The sequence below is a fragment of the Symphalangus syndactylus genome, chromosome 1 (genome assembly GCF_028878055.3).
Source record: "Symphalangus syndactylus isolate Jambi chromosome 1, NHGRI_mSymSyn1-v2.1_pri, whole genome shotgun sequence".
Lineage (NCBI taxonomy): Eukaryota > Metazoa > Chordata > Mammalia > Primates > Hylobatidae > Symphalangus > Symphalangus syndactylus.
Window position 1 is genome coordinate 153,589,430 of NC_072423.2, and position 22,119 is coordinate 153,611,548.

At 39.1% G+C, this 22,119-nt stretch overlaps 2 protein-coding genes across 19 annotated transcripts in view; one reads left to right on the forward strand and one right to left on the reverse strand.

Moving 5' to 3' along the window:
- The window catches only part of ANGPT2 (angiopoietin 2), a 61,935-nt gene extending 52,597 nt beyond the window's left edge, over positions 1-9,338 (forward strand). For all 4 annotated transcript variants that reach the window (XM_055289137.2, XM_055289143.2, XM_055289150.2 and 1 more), the window contains 2 exons: positions 4,009-4,139; positions 7,615-9,338. In XM_055289137.2, the coding sequence (XP_055145112.1) occupies positions 4,009-4,139; positions 7,615-7,775 (292 nt within the window). In that variant the 3' untranslated portion in view covers positions 7,776-9,338. The remainder of the gene's footprint in view (positions 1-4,008; positions 4,140-7,614) is intronic.
- The window catches only part of MCPH1 (microcephalin 1), a 243,065-nt gene that overhangs the window by 134,954 nt on the left and 85,992 nt on the right, over positions 1-22,119 (reverse strand). For 12 of the 15 annotated variants that reach the window (XM_055289042.2, XM_063637962.1, XM_063637967.1 and 9 more), the window contains one exon: positions 10,943-11,020. The exons of 1 other annotated variant lie outside the window; for it this stretch is intronic. In XM_055289042.2, coding sequence (XP_055145017.1) covers positions 10,943-11,020 — 78 coding nt within the window. Of the gene's footprint in view, positions 1-86; positions 1,158-7,232; positions 10,183-10,942; positions 11,021-22,119 lie in introns of those variants that run through there. 2 more of the 15 variants (XM_063637986.1, XM_063637975.1) reach the window with 2 other exon arrangements.

Below are 22,119 nucleotides of genomic sequence, written 5' to 3' on the forward strand. Positions count from 1 at the left end.
ATTTGTAAAATCAATGAATGGTAAGTGTTCCTAATGATAATATGTCATACGAATAGCATAAATGATGGATACTTGTGACCGTGCTGTTTTATTCCAAAAGGTTTCAAAAGTTAATCTGTCTTTATGAAGTTTAAACACATTCAACTGTGTTCAATCTCAAAGTCAAGATTAGTTGTCAAGTTTAGAGATGGCAGTTAGGTGGGACGGTTAGTCAACTCTACTCTCCTCTACAGGAAATACATCAGATTCACAGCATTCCCTGGGTGTTTGCCTTGTCCTCACCCATTTGGTGGCAATAATCCTAAGTAATAGCATGGGCAACCTTGACCGGGAATTTACTTTCTGCTTCTAAAATGCCATGAGAGTAGAGACAGACAACAGCAATGGGACTTGACAACCTAGTGTGCAAGATAAGTATGGTGAAGCCACATGCACAGTAATGCTGGTACACAAGTCACATAGAGGCACTCCGAAATGTGTGTACAATGGTAGGGGCAGAGAAGTGGGACTGTGTGCCCAGTGGCATCAACACCAGCCTAAAGGAGTCTAAAGAGCACAGACTGGTGGCGCCTGGTGATCATGGAGCACACATTACGAAACACCCACTTCGAGGTCAGAAATTAGCAAACGAAGGTCAACACGAACATCACAAGAACAGTCATCATCTGACCTACAGTATCGTCTTCATCTCATTAATGCCCAAGTCAGACACTCTGCTCCACGACCTGACAGTCTGAAAGCAGACACAGTGTTAAAGTCCTTGAGCAGGCTGCCCAGGGGAGGACTGTGGTGGGCAGCACAGAGAAGTGGCTCAACGTCAAGTTGCCTGAACAACCAACTGAAAACTCTACAATGCCCAGTACGCCTTGCTTTACAAACAGTGAACGAAAATGCAGAAGCATGTTTGAGAAACAGATATACATGGATGTGACTCTTTAAACATCAGTGAAGCATATTCACTATTCTCATTATGGAAAGATCAGGCTCTCCTGGAGAAGCAACAACCGAGATGAATGAGAAGACAGGTGTTTGGGCCTCACAGCAGTTGCAACTTGACTCCAAAGAGATCAAAACTTCAATGAATTTTGAGACACAAGTGGTTGGTCACTGTTTTACCTCCAAGTTAAATATTTTTTCAACTGGCAACAGTTAGGAATCTACAACAGAAGAATTAAAAAAAAAAAAAAGCACAAAAATTAAGGATTAGGCTGTTTGTGTAAGAAGAATTTTACAAAATGGGTCATTACCCTTGTACGCTGACATTATAAAAATATTTTAAACTGAGATGGTTCTTAACAGATATTTCCTTTAGAAAGGCAATCAATTTTTGGATAGGCCATTTAGAAAAACACACACATTGGTTTAAAGCTTAATTTGCTTGGCAAGATAAAATAGATATTACCTCAAAAATTATTATCCTAATAAAACATGATGCTAGCACGATAAGAGAACTGTGAAGGGACTGAAACTTTTTATAACTGCAAATGCTTTGAGACGCCAGTTGTATGCAGCATGTAAGGGATTTTTTTCCGGAAGAAATGCTCTCCAAGTGTTGGAAAACTGGAACATACATGTTATAAGAAATGGATAAATGCATCAACAGAATTTGTTTCCAGTAAAACTAAAAGCTATGTGTACGTCAAACCTTAAAAATTGGTCACTTTTCACACACATCCTGGCAGTTTTATATAACACTGAGGTTTAATTGTTAATGTTGATGTTACCTCTTTATTCCACTGTTATATAAAATCATCCCTGGCAAAGCTGCAGAGATTGAAAAAAAAAAACCAACCCATACCAATGTAAAGCAACTTCAAGAACGTGGCCATTCTTAATAACCAAATTTTAAAGAAAGCACTTTAAACCAGTGGGCCATAAAAGGGCCTAAAATTATATAAAACCTTTCTAACACAGACTCATAAAAAACAGTATTCTCCCTTATTTTTCTTGCCTCTGGGGAAAATTTAACAAGTTCCGTGAGAACTAAACATGTTCAAAGGAGACAAGAGAGAGTTAAAAGATAAGCAAGGGAAGTGGTTTATCTCAATCCTGTCTATGATTAATGGGAAGACAATGGAAAGAAAGTATTTCAAAATCCCAACAAAGATGAATATTTATGACATTTGCATTTTGCAGCAGGCATTTAGAGCCTGAGCTACGGCCAGTCTCACTTTTGAAACACATAGGAAAATACTGACACTCCCATGTCCAGTTCATGCCTTAGGATGAAGTTTCTAGGGCGGCCTTAATACTGAAGTCACTTAGGAGCAACACTTACGGAACTCTACATCACATGGCCCCACCCTCATCTTTTCACAACTTCTTCAACAAACATCTTTGTTTAGGTGTGCACCAGTGTTGAAACATGGCAGAGGGGTTTGCTGCATCTGGTGCAAATCCTCCCTCCATGAGTTAAGAGTCTGGCCTCGGACAAGTTTACATCTCTGAACCTCAGTAACTTTCAGTGCCAAAACAAAGATGGCGGCCACCCCTGCGGGTGGTTATAAGCATCCAGTGTGCATGCAGGTGTAAGCACCCGGCCTGGCCCGACCAGCAGATAGAACTAAAAGAACATTTTCTCTCTTCTTTGTATTCTTCCAATACAAACTGTTAGAAATTACATTATTCCAATGTGGCAGCTAGCAAACATTAGCAGGTTTTACAAAGAAGGGCATCACCTTGGTGCTTCAAGTACACTTCTCCCGCCAGCATCGCAGGATTTGCTTCGTAGGCTCCTCGCCTGGGTCTTCGTGTGCCTGTTTCTCCACCAGGACATGAGGACTCAACGTGCCAACATGGCATACCCCATTACGTGAATGCCTGCTCTCGTCTGTCCTGAACCATCTGCCAAGGAGCTTCTTTGCAGCAGAAACTCTTCAGCATAGTTATGAAAAATTTAAAAAAAAAAGAAAGAAAAAACAACCTCGAAAATATTGTCTTCTCCCTTCCGTTATATGCGCCTTGCAGGTACACAGATGACCGATGTAAGCCGTATTTTTGCAATTCAACTTACGATGGTTCAACTTAAGATTTTCCGACTTTACGGTGGTGTGAAGGTGATACACATTCAGCAGAAACGACACTTTGGGATTTAAATTTGGATCTTTCCCTGGCTAGTGATACGTGGCACAGTGCTCCCTCGGGATGCTGGGCAGCAGCAGCGAGCCACAGCTCCCAGTCAGTCCTATCATCACCAGGGTGAACAACAGACACCGCAGGCACCACGTTGCCAAATGGCTCTGTCTGACTGTGGGCTAATGTGAGTGTTCCGAGCACATTTAAGGAAGGCTAGGGCTGAGCTATGATGCTCCGAAGATCAGGTGTATTCCATGCATTTTCAATATAGAACATTTTCAACATACAGTGGGCTTAGCAGAACATTGCCCCATAGGAAGTCAGGGATCGTCTGTATTGTAAATAGTGTCTAACTCACTCTGACATTTGTTCCTTTCTCAATGTCTAAAAGTTCAATTACATTACCCTACTATACAGACATGAGGCGATGCAGCCACAAGGATTTATTTTCAGCACCGTTCTGTAGATTTCTTCCCCAAACTCAGTGGCCATTCCTTGTCTGCTGCATTCTCCATCCCCCCGGGCTCCCCTGCGGAAAATGATGTTTGAGGCTGCCCCGTTGTCTCAGGACTCCGTCTCTATGGAAGATGACTGGAGACCTGGGAGGAAGACCCTGGTGCTGCATTTCCTTCTCTTCTGTTTATCTGAAAGCAGCAGGAAAATAAATTACAGGGCTCTACAGTCGCTTCTGATAGTTGTGCAAGTGATATGTGTTGAAGGTTTCACGAAAACATCCCTCTTTGCCGAAGGATTTGATGATAAGTTGGTTCCTGTTTATACCAGTGCAAAATATTTTGTCCAGAATATGCATTAGTCCATTAACGAGTATAGAACACGCTTCTGTAGCATGGAATTCTTCATTACAAAAAATTTTCCACTACGGTAAATCAATGACCTTAGCCAATTTGTTTTTTTTTCTTTGCACGCTTACAGGATTCACCTTAAAGGACTTACAGGGACAGCCGGCAAAATAAGCAGCATCAGCCAACCAGGAAATGATTTTAGCACAAAGGATGCAGACAACGACAAATGTATTTGCAAATGTTCACAAATGCTAACAGGAGGTAGGGATGACTTTCTGTCTTCCTATTTGTATTGGCAAGGAACGATTTCATAGAGGGAAAGGCTGGCAATTTGGACTACAAATTGTGATTGGTAACGATGTCCACAATTTCATACGTAGACACACTAGCTTGATATACGTAAATGTGTTTTTCACTTTTTTTAGACTAAGTTTTAAGTGAGAATATGATATGGAGCTAGACTTGTCAGCAAGCCAACTTTGTCTCCTCAGGACCCAGCCCTGGCAAGGAGAGGGGATATTTGATTCTTAGCAAGCTCTCCTGGGTTTGTGCTTGCTGGATAGTAGAGAGATGGTTTAATTACATTTTGCTTTATTTAAAAAGTTAAAAATTCCAAGTAGCAACCAAAACAGTAACATAGATTATAGAAATATTTCCAACTAATAATTTAATGTTCAAACAAGGAATTTCCAGTTGTCATTTATTATTTATTTACTTTGAGACACAGTCTCCAGTTGTTTATTTATTTATTTTGAGACAGAGTCTCACTTTGTTGTCCAGAAAGGAGTGTGATTGCAGCTCACTGCAACCCCTGCCTCCCAGGCTCAAGCGATTCTCCTGCCTCAGCCTCCCCAGTGCTGGGATTATAGGCGTCCACCACTGCACTCGGCTAATTTTGTATTTTTAGTAGAGGGAGGGTTTCACCATGTTTGCCAGTCTGGTCTCGAACTGCTGACCTCAAGTGATAGGCCCGCCTGAACCTCCAGAAGTGTTGAGATTACAGGCGTGAGCCACCACACCCGGTCCTAGTTGTCTTTTTAAAAAAGATTCCATTAATATATAGCAAACACCTATAAACACAAATGAGTTAACCAACCTTTTATTGGAAATCAAATTAAAATGAGTCATCTTCTACTTTAAGGCCTTTCTTGTTTTCTACTTTTGGTATCACACTACCGTAAAACAGACAATGAAAACCACACTCACAAGCCAAAGACCATTGTAGTAGTCACTTAAAACAGATGGGTTGGTATTCAGAAACATTTGAGAGTTCCAACACAGGAATCAGCTTTTACAAAATGTTATTTTTCTGGCTGGGCCTGGTGGCTCACGCCTGTAAGCCCAGCACTTTGGGAGGCCAAGGAGGGCGGATCACCTGAAGTTAGGAGTTCCAGACCAGCCTGGCCAACATGTTGAAACCCCATCTCTACTAAAAATACAAAAATTACCGGGGCATGGTGGCTGGCGCCTGTAATCCCAGCTACTCCTACTCAGGAGGCTGAGGCAGGAGAACGGCTTGAATCTGGGAGGCAGAGGTTGCAGTAACCCAAGATCATGCCACTGCATTCCAGCCTGGGGGACAGAGTGAGACTTCACCTCAAAAAAAAAAAAAAAAAAAAAAAAAAAGAAAGTGTTATTTTTCTAATTTGCTAAAAGTTTAGAAATACACTGACAGGAACAAACACTACTTCGTGACTGAGACAAGAAAAAAGTCTGACAAATGCTGTCAAGTTAGTTCTTGAAAAACACTGAAAGATTTAAAGTAGCAACAAAAACTCTGCCAATACTGCAACATGAATGTAAAGAGTAACAGGAAAATTCGCACGGTTTAATTTCTAGAAAACATAAATCACATCTGCAAAAATTAATATGTTACTCACCCAGGAAAACCAAAGGGAAGAGCTATGGTCAATATATTTTATAAATGAAAGTTACTACATTAAACAAATGGATGACCCAAGTTATGATGCATTTACACTACAGGAATCATTAACAGTGCCGGGCATGGTGGCCCCCACTTGTAATCCCAGCACTTTGGGAGGCCAAGGCGGGTGGATCACCTGAGGTCAGCAGTTTGAGACCAGCCTGGCCAACATGGCAAAACCCCATCTCTACTAAAAATACAAAAATTAGCCAGGCATGGTGGCGCACGCCTGTAATCCCAGCTACTCAGGAGGCTGGGGCAGGAAAATCTCTTGAACCAGGGAGACAGAGGTTGCAATCGGCCGAGATCGCACCACTGCACTCCAGCCTGGACGACAAGAGTGAGATTCCGTCTCAAAAAAAAAAAAAAAAAAAGCATCATTAACAGTCAAAAGGAGGATCTAGTAATGAAAATAATATGAAATTCAGTAATTTTCATGTCTTTAAATTTCATGCCTTTGATGCTGAAAGAATCAGGCCTCATTAAAAAAAAAAAAAAAAAAAAAAAAGCCATCCTCTGGTTCCTGACATAATATGACTACCATCTGGTAACACGGGTCCTCCCTACTGACCATTATTACACCAATGAGCAATGCCCTCATACTGATTTTGCAAAAGCTTCTTGTTTCCCTCATCCTGGCACAATCATCCTTTTTAAAGCTGAACAGCAGGGAAAGGGGTGGGGTGGAGGAGCCACAGATACCTAGGGCTGTGTTTCCTGTCTACCATTTCCCCCACATGCCGGACCCAGCTCTCTCCTGGAGAAGGCTGTGGTTGTTAGACCACCCATATGTGGTGAGCTTCTCAGGAGAGTAGGAGAATCGCATTAATAACCAAGGAAACAATATATTTACTTACTCAAATCAAGATTTAGGGGCTGAGAATGTAATTGGAAAGGAGACTGGGGAGAGGAAAAACAGCCCAAGAGAGAAAGTGGAGTGGTCTTGCCTGTGAAGAGGTCAAATTCCAGCCAGTGGTCTGGACCATGAATGAACCAGCCTAATGAGCAGCTCCATTTTGCATGGACAGCAACTTCTCTAGTCAGACAAGCTCCAGAAGGGACTGACCTATGAAACTGTCAAAGTCCTGAATATGTGAAGGATTCTGAATAGAACACGCAAACTTCCATCCAATCTGCATTCACCTGAATCAAATGAAGTCACTGAGCTGTTACCACCAGGAAAGAATGTAGGAACCTGGATGAAATACAAGCCAATGTGTAAACACAACATATATATATATATAAAGAATATATATATGTTTTTATACATATACATATATAAAGAATATGTATGTTTTCATATATATATACAAAGAATATGTATGTTTTATATATATACATAAAGAATATGTGTATGTTTTTATATATACATATATAAAGAATATATGTTTTTATATATACATATATAAAGAATATATATATTCCCACCATGTTGCTGGGACTGGAAAGTAATCCTGGTTGAAGGAGAGTTTTCCAACTGTGCCTCAGATGTTTGCTTATTCCCGCTGTAAGTGTGTACACACTGTGGGCTTACCAAATAGGACTGTGGAGAATTCAGGCCTCTCTACACGGCACAAGGGAAAAGGTGCAAGAATGCTTGTAAAAGCATTTGCAGTAATGGAACTGTGATGTCATGCGTGTACGGCTGGAAAACAATCCCTCTGCCAGTGCCTATCCTATACTCACAACCATCTGCATGTGCCTACTCCACATGCCTGCAACGTGCCTCCTGCCTTAGCTGAGTATTGCTGTCTTCGTGGTGGCAGCTGGCATCACCTAGTTCCTAATTCCTTCTGTGTTTTACTTTCACAGGCTGGTGGTTTGATGCATGTGGTCCTTCCAACTTGAACGGAATGTACTATCCACAAAGGCAGAACACAAATAAGTTCAACGGCATTAAGTGGTACTACTGGAAAGGCTCAGGCTATTCGCTCAAGGCCACAACCATGATGATCCGACCAGCAGATTTCTAAACACCCAAGTCCACCTGAGGAAGACTGTCTCGAACTATTTTCAAAGACTTAAGCCCAATGCACTGAAAGTCACGGCTGCGCACTGTGTCCTCTCCCACCACAGAGAGCATGTGCTCGGTGCTGACGGGACCCACATGCTCCACATCAGAGCCTGTAAACTTTATCACCTAAACTTGCATCACTTAACAGACCAAAGCAAGACCCTCAACATCCATAATTGTGATTAGACAGAACACCTATGCAAAGATGAACCCAAGGCTGAGAATCAGACTGACAATTTACAGACTCTGCTGTCACAACCAAGAATGTTATGTGCAAGTTTATCAGTAAATAACTGGAAAACAGAACACTTATGTTATACAATACAGATCATCTTGGAACTGCATTCTTCTGAGCACTGTTTATACATTGTGTAAATATCCATATGTCCTGAATTCACCAACACTATCACAATTAAAAGGAAGAAAAAAATATCTAAGCCATAAAAAGACATATTCAGGGATATTCTGAGAAGAGGTTACTAGAAGTTTAATATTTGGAAAAACAGTTAGTGCATTTTTACTCCATCTCTTAGGTGCTTTAAATTTTTATTTCAAAAACAGCATATTTACATTTATGTTGACAGCTTAACGTTAATGCTCAAATACCTATTTCAAGTTTATATGGTGGAAACTTCCAGGATCTCTGAAATTATCAACAGAAACATGTGCCATTTTAGTTTATATGCAGATTGTACTATTTTTTTCTGCCTGATTGTTAAATATGAAGGTATTTTTAGTAATTAAATATAACTTATTAGGGGATATGCCTATGTTTAACTTTTATGATAATATTTACAATTTTATAACTTGTTTCTGAAAGAACTAATTGTGCCTTGTGATAAGAAAACTTTATATTTTTAATGATGAGGAAAATTATACATTTCATTCTATGACAAAGAAACTTTACTATCTTCTCACTATTCTAAAACAGAGGTCTGTTTTTTTTCTAGTAAGATACATTTTTATAGAACTAGGCTACAATTTAATTTGTGGTTGAGAAAAGCCTTCTATTTAAGACATTTACAAAGCTATACGTCTCAAGATTCACCCTTAAATTTACTTAAGGAAAAGAATAATTGACACTAGTAAGATTTTTTTATGTCAATCAGCAAACTGAAAAAAAAAGGTGTTTCAAAGTGCAAAAACAAAATCTGATGTTCATAATATATTTAAATATTTACAGAAAATTTGAGAACACAGGGCTGGGCACAGTGGCTCACACCTGTAATCCCAGTACATTGGTAGGCAAGGTGGGCAGATCACCTGAGGTCAGGAGTTCAAGACCAGCCTGGACAACAAGGCGAAATCCCGTCTCTACTAAATAATACAAAAATTAGCCAGGCGTGGTGGCAAGCGCCTGTAATCCCAACTTCGGAGGCTGAGGCAGGGAGAAATGTTTGAACCCGGGAGGCGGAGGCTGCAGTGAGCCAACATCGCACCACTGCACTCCAGCCTAGGCAACAGAGCAAGACTCCATCTCAAAAAAAAAAAAAAAAAAAAAAAAAAAAGTAAGAAAAGAAAATTTGAGAACACAGCTTTATAATCAGGACTACAAAACCATAAACTCCTGGAGTTTTAACTCCTTTTGAAATGTTCATAGTATAATTAACACTAATGAACATTTGTGTAAAGCTTTATAATTTAAAGGCAATTTCTCATATATTCTTTTCTGAGTCATTTGCAAGGAAATTCAGAGTCCAGTCTGCAACTAGCATCTACTATATGTCTGTCTTTACCTTAAAGTGTTCTACCGTTATTTTTTCTTTATTCCCTTTTAAAATCTAATTTATTTTACCCCAACTTCTCCCCACCCCTTGACGTAGTTTTAGAACACATAGGCATTGCTACATATTTGGAGTCAATGATGGACTCTGGCAAAGTCAAGGCTCTGTTTTATTTCCACCAAGGTGCACTTTTCCAACAACTATTTAACTAGTCAAGAACCTCCCTATCTTAGAACTGTATCTACTTTATATTTAAGAAGGTTTTATGAATTCAACAACGGTATCATGGCCTTGTATCAAGTTGAAAAACAACTGAAAATAAGAAAATTTCACAGCCTCAAAAGACAACAACAAGTTTCTATGATATCTGAAAGACAACAGTGATGGATACTTAGGCAGGGAAATGCTAATGCAGGAAAAACTGGCAACGACACAATTTATATCAATTCTCCACGTAGGCAGGTGATACAAAATTCAAGGACAAATCTCTTGATGTCATTGAGCATCATATATAATCTCTTATGACGGAGAATGGGGGGAATTTGTGTTTTTACTTTACACTTCAGTTCCTTACACGGTATTTCAAACAAACAGCTTTGCTGAGAGGAACTTTTTTCTCTCCTTAAGAAAACATTTATAAAGCTGAAAGGAAATCAAACAGTAATCTTAAAAATGAAAACAAAACAACCCAACAACCTAGATAACTACAGTGATCAGGGAAGATAGTTCAACTCCTTGTTATGTTTTAGTCATATGGCGTACTCAAACAGCTAAATAACAATACTGGTGGCAGATAAAAATCACCATCTACCTTTCAGCTATTAATCTTTGGAATGAATAAACTGTCACAAACAAGTTAACATTTTTGAACATGAAAGGCAACTTCTGCACAATCCTGTATCCAAGCAAACTTTAAATTACCCACTTAATTATTACTTAATCTTAAAAAAAATTAGGACCCAGAACTTTTCAATGAAGCATTTGAAAGTTGAAGTGGAATTAAGCAAGCTATAAAAATATAAAAACTGTTATCACAGCACCAGCAAGCCATAATTTTTATACCTATCAGTTCTATCTCTATTAACAGTAAAAACATTAAGCAAGATATAAGACTACCTGCCCAAGAATTCAGTCTTTTTTCATTTTTGTTTTTCTCCGTTCTGAGGATTTTAATCATTAAATTTTCTTTGGAGTGCATTCCTCACTACTTTATGCAGAATGGTCTCACGTTCTCACATTTGTTCTCACAAATAAATTGATAAAAGGTGTTAAGTTCTGTGAATGTCTTTTTAATTATGGGCACAATTGTGCTTGATAAAAACTTAAATCTACCCTTATGTTTATAATAATTTCTTGAGAACACCAAATTGCATTAACCATCATAAAACAATATCTGACTTACAGGAGCTGCAGGGAAGTGGTTGGACAGTTCGAATGGCTCCTCAGAAATCCAGTGACCCAATTCTAAAGACCATAGCACCTGCAAATGATACAATAAGCAGATTTATTATACATTTATTAGGCTTAGCAGGTAATAAACCAAGAGTCACTTTGAAGACACAGCAAAAACTGATACACTCCACAGATCTGAAACAGCTGTGTTCTCAAACAACACAGTCCCTTCAGAATCTTCATGTTGCATAAATATTACGAATATTAATAAAAAGTTGATTGAGAAAAACTCTCATGATAACAAGAAATCTGAGTCATTAATCTCATGAGGCCAAATATTTAGATATCATCCTGTTTTTACACATATGAAATATTATATATATATTTTTTTATTCCAAGTTTCCAATTTGTGAAGTTTTATAAACAGTCCTCTGTAAATATTCCACAATTTTATTAATTAAAACAATGAATTAAAAGAAGATGGATCACAAGCCTAAATTGAAAAGCAATCCCTTTGGCTTGTGACTTTGTTTCTAACATTGGCTAATATTTTCAGAAGTCCCCGGAATACACTTGAAATTCCTTCCCAGACTTTGGAAGAGTAAAATGTCCCATAAACAAGCTTTCATCATCATCATTATCATCATCATTATCCTCTTAGTATTTGAATCCCCACACTTTAAAATGATCAATACAATCTTTTTCCTTTTTAATTCAGTAATATTTGAGGTTCTGCAGCCGTCTCTACTCCAGGACCAAACTCCCTGAAAATCTGTCTCCATGCACCAGAAGTTTAGAGCTAAAATAACAAAGCTGGATTATATAATTCATGTTTATTTTATTTATTTGTTTAATTAATTAATTAATTAATTAATTTATTTTTTGAGACAAACTCTCACTCTGTCATCCAGGCTGGAGTGCAGTGGTGTAATCTCGGCTCACTGCAACCTCCACCTCCCAGGTTCAAGCAATTCTCCTGCCTCAGCCTCTTGAGCAGCTGGGACCACAGGCACCCACCATCACACCTGGCTAATTTTTTTTTGTATTTGTAGTAGAGATTGGGTTTCACCGTGTTGGCCAGGCTGGTCTCGAGCTTCTGGCCTCAAGTGATCTGCCGACCTCAGCCTCAATGCATGTTATTTAAGGAGATATACTAACAATATGTCAGGCTCCTCACAAACTCATATAATTAGCCCAGAAAATGAAAGGTTAAAATCAGGTTCATTTCAGACAAGAGGCAACATAAAAGAATAGTACAGTGAGAAATACAACGTACCAGTGACAGAAGCCAGGAACCAGCCTTAAAAATGCGTGTGGCATTCAAGTTCAAATATAATCCACATTAAAATGTCAACTGAATTTAAACAATCTCATGGAGAAAATTTATGTCCTCTGAATTTAGCCCTTTCTAAATGTTAAGAAAATAAAACCATAAGAGGCTAAAGTAGAGTTCTGGTCAGTAAATTAATTAATCTACATAGGCATCCCAGGAATTAATATTGTATAGAGATAGGAGAAAACACTAATTCAGTTGTATTAAAATAATCAAATCAGAAATACAGTGTAAACATTTTGCTCTAGTAGTTTCATTGGCTAAACACATGTTTACCTTAATAGAATGTTCAAAATAGTGAAAATCTACTTTGAAAGAGCACAGGTAAGGCTATAAGCAAACTTAAAAACAAAAGGTTGGCTCAACATATTTCTTATAAGAAGGGCAGAGTGAATTCAGCATCCGCTGCAACAGGAATTCAGCATCTTGTAGGTAACACATTACATAAAGAAAACACTGTTTTTTACATTTTAATATTATCATTCATAAAACCCAAACCTTGCTGATGAATTTAAATAGGAACTACCTCTGTGAATAGAAACTGCTTTATTTCTACCTTTCTGATTTCTATGCACATTTTATTTCCCACCTTACTACACTGGATGAGACTTCCTGTTCAAGGCAGTGAAGGAGAAGCGAGAGCATTAAGAGTTCTTTGAACAACTTTGTGAATCAGACTTCTTCAGTTTATTGTGGTATGGGATATCATAAAAACCTAACGTGTTCAACCTAATGTACGTATGTTCAAATCAATGTATCTATTATATTAATGTGTCTATGTTCAAATTAATCTATAGAAGGCACAAGTTTTTTCCTGTATTTATATTTTTAAAGCCACTTTAGCTTCATAGCAAAATTAAGAGGAAGGTACAGAGAGCTCCCATACAGCTCCTGCCCCCACATATGCATTTCGATGTCTCCCACTGGAGTGCTACATGTGTTGTACCCAGTCATCCCATGTGACACATCATTATCACCCAAAGTCCACAGTTTACATTACAGTTCCTTATAAGTGAAAAGCATACATTATGATGGAATACTGGTGCTGGCCAGCGGTTGCAGTGATTCCCTAAGCTGTCTTCAACTTCCTATTTCTTTTTTTTTTTTTTTTTTTTTTTGAGACAGTCTTCCTCTGACGCCCAGGTTGGAGTACAGTGGTGCAATCTTGGCTCACTGCAGCGTCCGTCTCCCAGGTTCAAGTGATTCTCCTGCCTCAGCCTCCTGTGTAGCTGAGACTACAGGCACACATCACAATGCCTGGTTAATTTTTTTCTTTTTTCTGTTTTTTTTGTTTTTTTGGTAGAGACGGGGGTTTCACAGTTTTGGTCAGGCTGGTCTTGAACTCATGAACTCAAGTGATCCACCTGCCTCGGGCTCTCAACGTGTTGGGATTATAGGCGTGGGCCACTGCACCCAGCCCTCTCAACTTTTTATTTCTCAAAGAATAATTACAAATTTCTGAGTGATCAAAAGGATTACAGCTAAATATCGGTAAATGTTACATTTCCAATCAGGACCAATTAAATTAATTTTTATTCATTAATTAGTTTATTAGTATTTTCTTAACTGCCTAAGGAATTTTTTTCAGCTAAGAACAAAATTTATTCACAAAGTATTTCATAAGCAAAAACACTGAACAAGGTACTCAATTTTTGACTTCTCAAAAAAAATTTAAAGAGGGAGAGCAATAAGCAATTATTTCAATGTATAAGTGATGAGAGAAAACTGGGGGTGGGGTGGGGAAGGCAATCTGTAAGAGGGATTTTAAGTTGGGCTTGAAAATGTGACCCCATTTAATAATGACTCCCTACTGGTATGGAAAATACAACTGTTACACGAAGCTGGTATAACTCACTGGAAAGCATTAATGATTGTGTTGAAAACATTTATTAACATTCACAATTTTTGACAGGCAACATTACTGTTAGTCATAACACTAAATTTATTCCAAATTTCTAAATATCCAGCTTTATCCAAGTATACCGCCCACCAGAGCTTACCACCCACCATACTGTGAAATTCACCTGCAGTTGTGGTACTAAGAATACCTGTGGGAACGTAACTGGCAAGGAAAAAGGAGGGGGAAGGCGGGAGGGATGGCTTCCGTGTGGCGAAAGTCAACAATATTCTTTGCATACAAAAGACTCAACGTTGTGTAAAACAGGGGTCCTGGTACCAGTCTGTGGCCTATTAGGAACCGGGCCACACAGCAGGAGGTGAGTGGTGGGTGAGCCAATGAAGGAAGCTTAATCTGCATTTACAGCCACTTCCCATTGCTTTAATTACCACCTGAGCTCCACCTCCTGTCAGATCAGCAGTGGCATTAGATTCTCATAGCAATGCAAACCCTATTGTGAACTGTGCAGGTGAGGGATCTAGGTTGCACGCTCCTAATGGGAATCTAATGCCTGATGATCTGTCACTGTTTCTCCTCACCCCCCGATGGGACTCTCTAGTTGCAGAAAACAAGCTCAGGGCTCCCACTGATTTTACATTACGGTGAGTTGTATAATTATTTCATTATATATTGCAATGTAATAATAATAGAAATAAAGTGCACAATAAGTGTGATGTGCTTGAATCATCCCAAAACCATTCCTCCCTCACCCTCCCAACCCCCGAGTCCCTGGAAAAATTGTCTTTCACAAAACTGGCTCTTGGTGCCACAAAGGTTGGCGACTGCTAGTATAAAATACCACTGATTAATTAAAAATCAAATCTGATAGTTAGAAACTTGTCCCACAGATGTAAGCCATAGGAATGTAGTTGATTTCAAACAGTTCAAAAGTATGTTTTACATTCCACTTTACTGGATGATACTTTAGGAGTAAAGTTAGACACATCTTTACTTTAATCAATGAAAGTGATTGGGGTGTTTTTGCCACTATCTCCTCCGTCCACCCTTCACTCCACCAACTGTGGTAAAAAGTGTGGTTGTAGGTGTTTATGGAAGGTGTAGAAACACATTATTTATTATAAGAGTAACAAAAGTAATAATTATTAACTTTTTACTAATTTAAGCTAACAAAATTATAAAAATCAAATTACAAAGATTTTTCTCATCAGATTTTATAGATCCTTTGTCTTAGTTGTTAGGGTAATTGATTTTCTCAAACAACACTTATGAGAGTTTGTTACTTTGTATGCTGTTTTGGATTTTTCTAAAGAAAGAAAAAGATTTGTGATTCTTCCCCAACTAGACAGTGTAATACACTGGTTAAAAGCACAGAATTCAACAACTGGGTTTAAACCAATGTCCATCTTTTTACAGATTTATGACAAGGGGAAGGTGAATGTTTCTGCCACATGAAGACATTATGCATCATTATTAACTAAAAAAGCACTCAAGTAGTTAATGAAATAGTGTAGCAATGAAGGTATTTCTAGATTATACTGAACTTCGGGAGAAAAAATTGGGGGTGTCAATAGTATAATTTTTAACAAGAAAATACTAGGGTACTTATATCCAAAGCATTTTCAAGCCAGAAAATAAAGAAGGTCTAGTCTTCCGAAGAGACCAGCTTGAAATGGCAAAATTTCAAGGCAATAATATCTGTTCCAAAATAAGCTATTCTCCTGTATTTCCAACACATCTCATAACATCAAGAAATGCTTCCTATAATTCCATAAAGTTCTTTTAAAAATACAAACCTATGTAGTAGTTGTAGTGGTGCCTTAATAAAGCAATTTTCCATATATGACTTTTTTTAAGTGAGGTGAAATTGGCATAATATACAATTAACCATTGTAAAGTGTGCAACTCAATGGCATTTCATATTATGATGCTGTGCAACCAGCATCTCTTCCTGGTTTCAAAATGCTTTCATCACCCCAGAAAAACATCCTGTACCTGTTAAGTAATCACTCCCCATCCCTCTCTCTCCTCCGTCCCTGGTAACTTCTAATTAGTTTTCTGTTCTATGGATTTACCTATTCTGGATGTACCGTCTGAAAGGAATTATACAATATGTGCTTTTTGTGTCTGGCTCCTTTCACTCAGTGTGTTCAGGGTTCATCAAAGTTATGCTTTTAATGAAGGCTAGTGATCAGTGTCAAAAATGCCTGTTGAATAATAACAGTATTTAATATTTATTGAGTGTATACTGAGTACTTTAGGTGATTTTTCCATTCTTTTACAGATAAAGAAACTGCCTCACCGAAGGTTACACAGGTATGGTGTAGCAAAGTTAGCAGTAAAATCCACTGCCTTATCCATTAATCTTTTCAAAACACATAGGCGGTCAGAGAATGCCCATATCAAGGTTCACAGCTATAGAAGACAAAGAATATTCTCTAGGCTATCTTTGGAAGTAGATGCTAGAAAGAATGTGGGCTATGAATTGAGGAAGAGCTGAATTCAAATTCAAAATTCACCATTTCTGGCAGGGTGCAGTGGCTCACATCTCTAATCCCCGTTCTTTGGGAGGCCAAGGTGGGCGGATCACTTGAGGTCAGGAGTTTGAGACCAGCCTGGCCAATATGGTGAAACTCTGTCTCTACAAAAAATAAAAATTAGCCAGGTGTGGTGGCATGCACCTGCAATCTCAGCTACTCAAGAGGCTGAGGCACAAGAATTGCTTGAACCCGGGAGACAGGTTGCAGTGAGCCAAGATCGTGCCACTGCACTCCAGCCTGGGCAACAGAGCGAGACTCCATCTCAAAAAAAAAAAAAAAAAAAAATTTACCATTTCCAAGCACTATGACCACGGGCAATTTACTGAAAGTGTTCAAGCCACAGTTTGCACAGAGGATTACTGTATTGACTAACAGGTTGACGATGTGTAAAACACTGACAAAGCAGCTCCGTATCTTTAAATGTTCCATGTGACTAACATCATTGGGATGCTGTCTCATCTCCACCCCCGAATACGACACAGATCCCCTATCATATTTTGCATCCTGGGGACCTAATGCTGGGTCACAGGACCAGCAGCCTGGACCTCACCTCAAGCCTGAGCAGACCCAGACCCAGTGAACCAGCATCTGCACTTCAGTAAGATCTCCCAGGTGATCCACACATTAGTAAGGTTTTAAAAAGCACTGCTGTACCTGTCTCATAAAGAAAGGAGCAGGAAGCTAAATATCTAACACACGTTATTTAACCAAGAAAGGGAAGATAAGCAATAAAGTACTAAAAGTATGTAGTTAAGAACCCATTTCCCTTTTAAAAGACATTGACCGATAGAGAATGAATTCCAGGTGGTGAGAGGGAAAACAAGCTGCATGTTGACCTAGGCTTGAATATGTTTATGAAAAGCTCAGCTCAATTGAACACAAACATTTAAGTTCAATTTATTCTGCATGCATTCTACCTAATTCTTTCCAGTTTCCAAAAATGAAAATGGGTGATTCTCAGATGTTAAGGCTTAACTGCTCAGTAATATTCACTTTATAAATACAGCTAAGCAATGACCAGGGCGACCCAGCATGTCACCACTGTACTCACATGTGAAGTCCAAACATCTTTATAAATAACTAAGCGCGTACTTCTCTTATCAAAAGGAAAACAAAGAAATAAATATAACAAATTCCAATGTAACTAAAATAAATAGCAGAAACATCACTTCACTGTATGAAAACACAGCAGAAATTATTACCAACACAGACAATAAACCAAGTATTACGGCTACTAAGAGTAATCACTATTTTTTGTTCATCTTTCTGTGAGTTTGAATTACAAAGTTGTTTTTCTTAAATGAACATCAGGTCATCTTACATTAACGAATTTTAACAAGAAACAAATTAACTACATGGGTAATTTGCAATTTAGGCTGATGCATAATTTTTCTATCACATTTTTAACTCATCAGGGGCAAGAAGAAATTCTGAGATAAAAACAAACAAAAAAAAACAGGTCATCCATCTACTCATTTATTCATTCAATAAATAAGGATTGAGTTCCATGTACAGTCCTAGGTCCTGGGGCTATGTAAGCAGACAGGCACATTCTCTGCCCTTGAAGGACTGGCAATTGATAACTAACCAGCGTCCACTAAAGAGGACACTTTCATTTTTAAAACGTTCTTCCTTGTGCCAGGGAGAGTATGGCTGTCTCTAAAATACTATCAAAACTACCGTTTACAATTTAGTATTTGAAATAAATGATCCGGCCGGGCGTGGTGGCTCACACTTGTAATCCCAGCACTTTGGGAGGCCGAGGCAGGTGGATCATGAGGTCAGGAGATCGAGACCACAGTGAAACCCCGTTTCTATTAAAAATACAAAAAAATTAGCCGGGCGTGGTGGCGGGCGCCTGCAGTCCCAGCTACTCGGAGAGGCAGAGGCAGGAGAATGGCGTGAACCTGGGAGGCGGAGCTTGCAGTGAGCCGAGATTGCGCCACTGCACTCCAGCCTGGGCGACAGAGCAAGACTCCGTCTCAAAAAAAAAAGAGAAATAAATGATCTACTACAATAAACTGTAAACAGAATATTAGAAATACATAAAAAGAAAACACATGGTGAATAATAGTATTTGTGTATATTCTTTTTTTTTTGTTACCCAGCAAAACTAAAGTCAAAAGAAACTGCAGGGCCAGGAGTGGTGGCTTATGCCTGTAATCCCAGCACTTTGGGAGGCCAAGGCGGGGGGGATTGCCTGAGCTCAGGAGTTCGATGCCAGCCTGGGCAACATGGTGAAACCACGTCTTTACTAAAATACAAAAAATTAGCCAGGCATGGTGGTGTGCGCCTGTAATCCCAGCTAATCCCAGCTACTTGGGAGGCTGAGACACGAGAATCACTGGAACCCGGTAGGTGGAGTTTGCAGTGAGCCGAGATCACACCACTACCCTCCAGCCTGGGCGACAGAGTAAGACTCCATCTCCAAAAACAAACAAACAAAAAAAAACACCAAGAAAGAAATTACATAACATTTAGTGGAGATGTGTCTCCACTGCCTTTAGAGAACTATCCAGTGGTGTGTGTTGACAGAATTTGAATCTGTGATCCCATCCAAATTGCAGGTTGAACTGTAATCACCAGTGTTGAAGGTAGGGCCCGGTGGGAGGTGACTGGATCCTGGGGGCAGAGTTCTCATGAATGGTTCAGCCTCACCCCACCTTGGTACTGCATAGTGAATGAGTTCTCAAGAGATGTGGTTGTCTAAAAGTGTGTAGCACCGCCGCGCCCTTTCCTCCTGCTCCGCCCATGGAAGATGGGGCCACTTCCCGGCTTCGCTTTCTGCGATGATTGAAACTTTCCTGAGGCCTCCCCAGAAGCCACTATGCTTCCTGTACATCCTGCAGAAACGTGAGCCAATGAAACCTCTTCTCTCCATAAATTACCTAGGCTCGGGTATTACATGTGTAGCATAGCAAATCGTGGGAAGCCTACAGAAGAGGAGCGGGACCATGTTAACGACAAAAGCACTTGACTCTGCCATAGCCTCCCCAGAGCCACTAACCAGGAAGCAGACAATGGTATTTACACGGCAAAGCTTAGTATGCAGTCTCTGTACTACCCAAGAGTACAATAATTTAACAATAATCATTATCAATTAATCAATTAATTACTTAAGTCAATCAATAATTTGATAATGAAAGGTTAATAATTTTATATTAAGTAATTGTTATTAATATTACTTTGATAATTTAATATAAAATATTTAATTTCAAATTTTATTTTTTTAAATCTTAAATTTTAAAATTCTAAAAATTTAATATTAAGTATTTAATATTAATATTATTAATAATTGTTATTAATGATCATAGCATTACTAATTATTGATATTATATTATTAATACATGCAATGCTTGTTAAATTATTAAGTTAGGGAGAACTTTAATATTCTGGCAGAGAAACTTTCAGAAACAAGAACCCTTGGCCGGGCGCGGTGGCTCACGCTTGTAATCCCAGCACTTTGGGAGGCCGAGGCGGGCGGATCACGAGGTCAGGAGATCGAGACCACGGTGAAACCCCGTCTCTACTAAAAAAGACAAAAAATTAGCCGGGCGTGGTGGCGAGCGCCTGTAGTCCCAGCTACTCGGAGAGGCTGAGGCAGGAGAATGGCGTCAACCCGGGAGGCGGAGCTTACAGTGAGCCGAGATTGCGCCACTGCACTCCAGCCTGGGCAACAGAGCGAGACTCCGTCTCAAAAAAAAAAAAAAAAAAAAACAAGAACCCATGAAAAAGAACTAAAAAATAGATCTATTATGAACCTATGGCAAGCTGTTACTCTAGCTGACAAAACAGCATTACATAATTCTCATTCTCTGGTTAAGGACAGCCTAACAGATTTTCTGTATGAAATTTTCCTATGAAATTCATTTCATTTGGAATTCCTATTCAATTCATTGGAAATTAATTTTAGGAGAAATGCATTAGGTGGATGATACATCAAAAGTATCAGGTGGCAAAATGTACAATGTTGTCAATTATAGCTTTGAAAAAAACTAAAACAGTGTTCTCAAATCTAGTATTTCGTACATCAGCACTCTTCAAAAGCTAACATTGTCCCTAAAACCAAATTCCCAGAGGGTCCTTACACACAGACTGTAACAGAAGTAGGATGTTCCTTGGAAGTCTATTTTAACTTGGGGATAGAGTTTAGAAGCCTTGAAATAATAGATTGTTAGCAATGTCCCCAAAGTCCCTGAGGGACATCTAAATGATATCTAAATGATGGACAGCTGAAGACAGTTTTTGAAGTTACAGATAAAATCAAACCATGGTTGAATTTTCCAATGAATACCTGAAGTTAAGATATTCTGTGCTATTATTTAATATTTACAGTGAGAACTGCATGATTGAGACGTCAGAAACAAAAGTGAAAATTCAGATGCCTGGCAGAAGACTGCAAAGGTTACAGTGCACCTTTAGGTATGGCCAAAGCTTGGAATTTGTGCTGTAGTTCAGCATGGACCAAGTTCAGGTCCTAGAGGTCTCGGTCATAAAGCAAAGGTGGAGGAACTCAGCTCTACAATGAAGACCTGTGTTACTTCACAGTTGATCCAAGTTAATAGAAAAGACCAACGGTGTGATCTGCGAAGGCCATGATTTGGAAAAGGATGGGTGGCAACAAGTACCCTCTCAACTTGTTGGTTTTTAGCCTTATCTATTTAAGGTATTTGCCAAATACAGCAACTTTTTCATTAATATACATAATCTTAGTTTACTTTTTAAATTCTTTTTTCCCTGATAACTCAGCCAACAGATTCAAATGCTTCCCAAGGCCACACTCAACTCACCATAATGCAACCACATCACCAAGCACCAGGATGATGATCTGTGTTGCAGTTGGCAACATGAGAAGGCTCAAGTCACACTTCATAGTGCCCCATTCGCTGACAACCAATCTCTCTGATCTAGCAGCAGCAGTATGTCTAGGAATAACATATCACCAATACATCTGATCATAATTCCTAACTCAGCAAATGGCACCATTACACATAACCCTGGTGCTTCCACTGCTTTATGTACCACTGATTCTTCAACTCTCTTAGTCATTGGATTCAACCTGCTTTTTTCAAGGTCTCTGACAACACCCACCTGATGAAATCACACAGTGGCTTCTGTCTCCTCCTATTCACCTTCCAGCAGCACTCAGCACAGCTGAGCATCCTTCCTTCCTCAAACAGTCCTCCTTCTGACTGATAACATGTTCCCCTGGTGTCTCCCCCAGGTTGCTAGCTAGCCGTTCCCGGGTCCCCTCGCCTCCCCCTTCTCCCTGAGTTCTGCATAGCGGCACAGCCCAGAGCTCAAACCTAAATTCACTGTTTTCTTCATTCTACACTCCCTTCCAGGTACCATGGCCGGAGTGAATAGTTAACCTTTCCTCTGAATATATGTACATATATATAATCTGATATGTGATATCTTTATTTGAATGTCTAGTAGGAATCTCACACCCAATATGC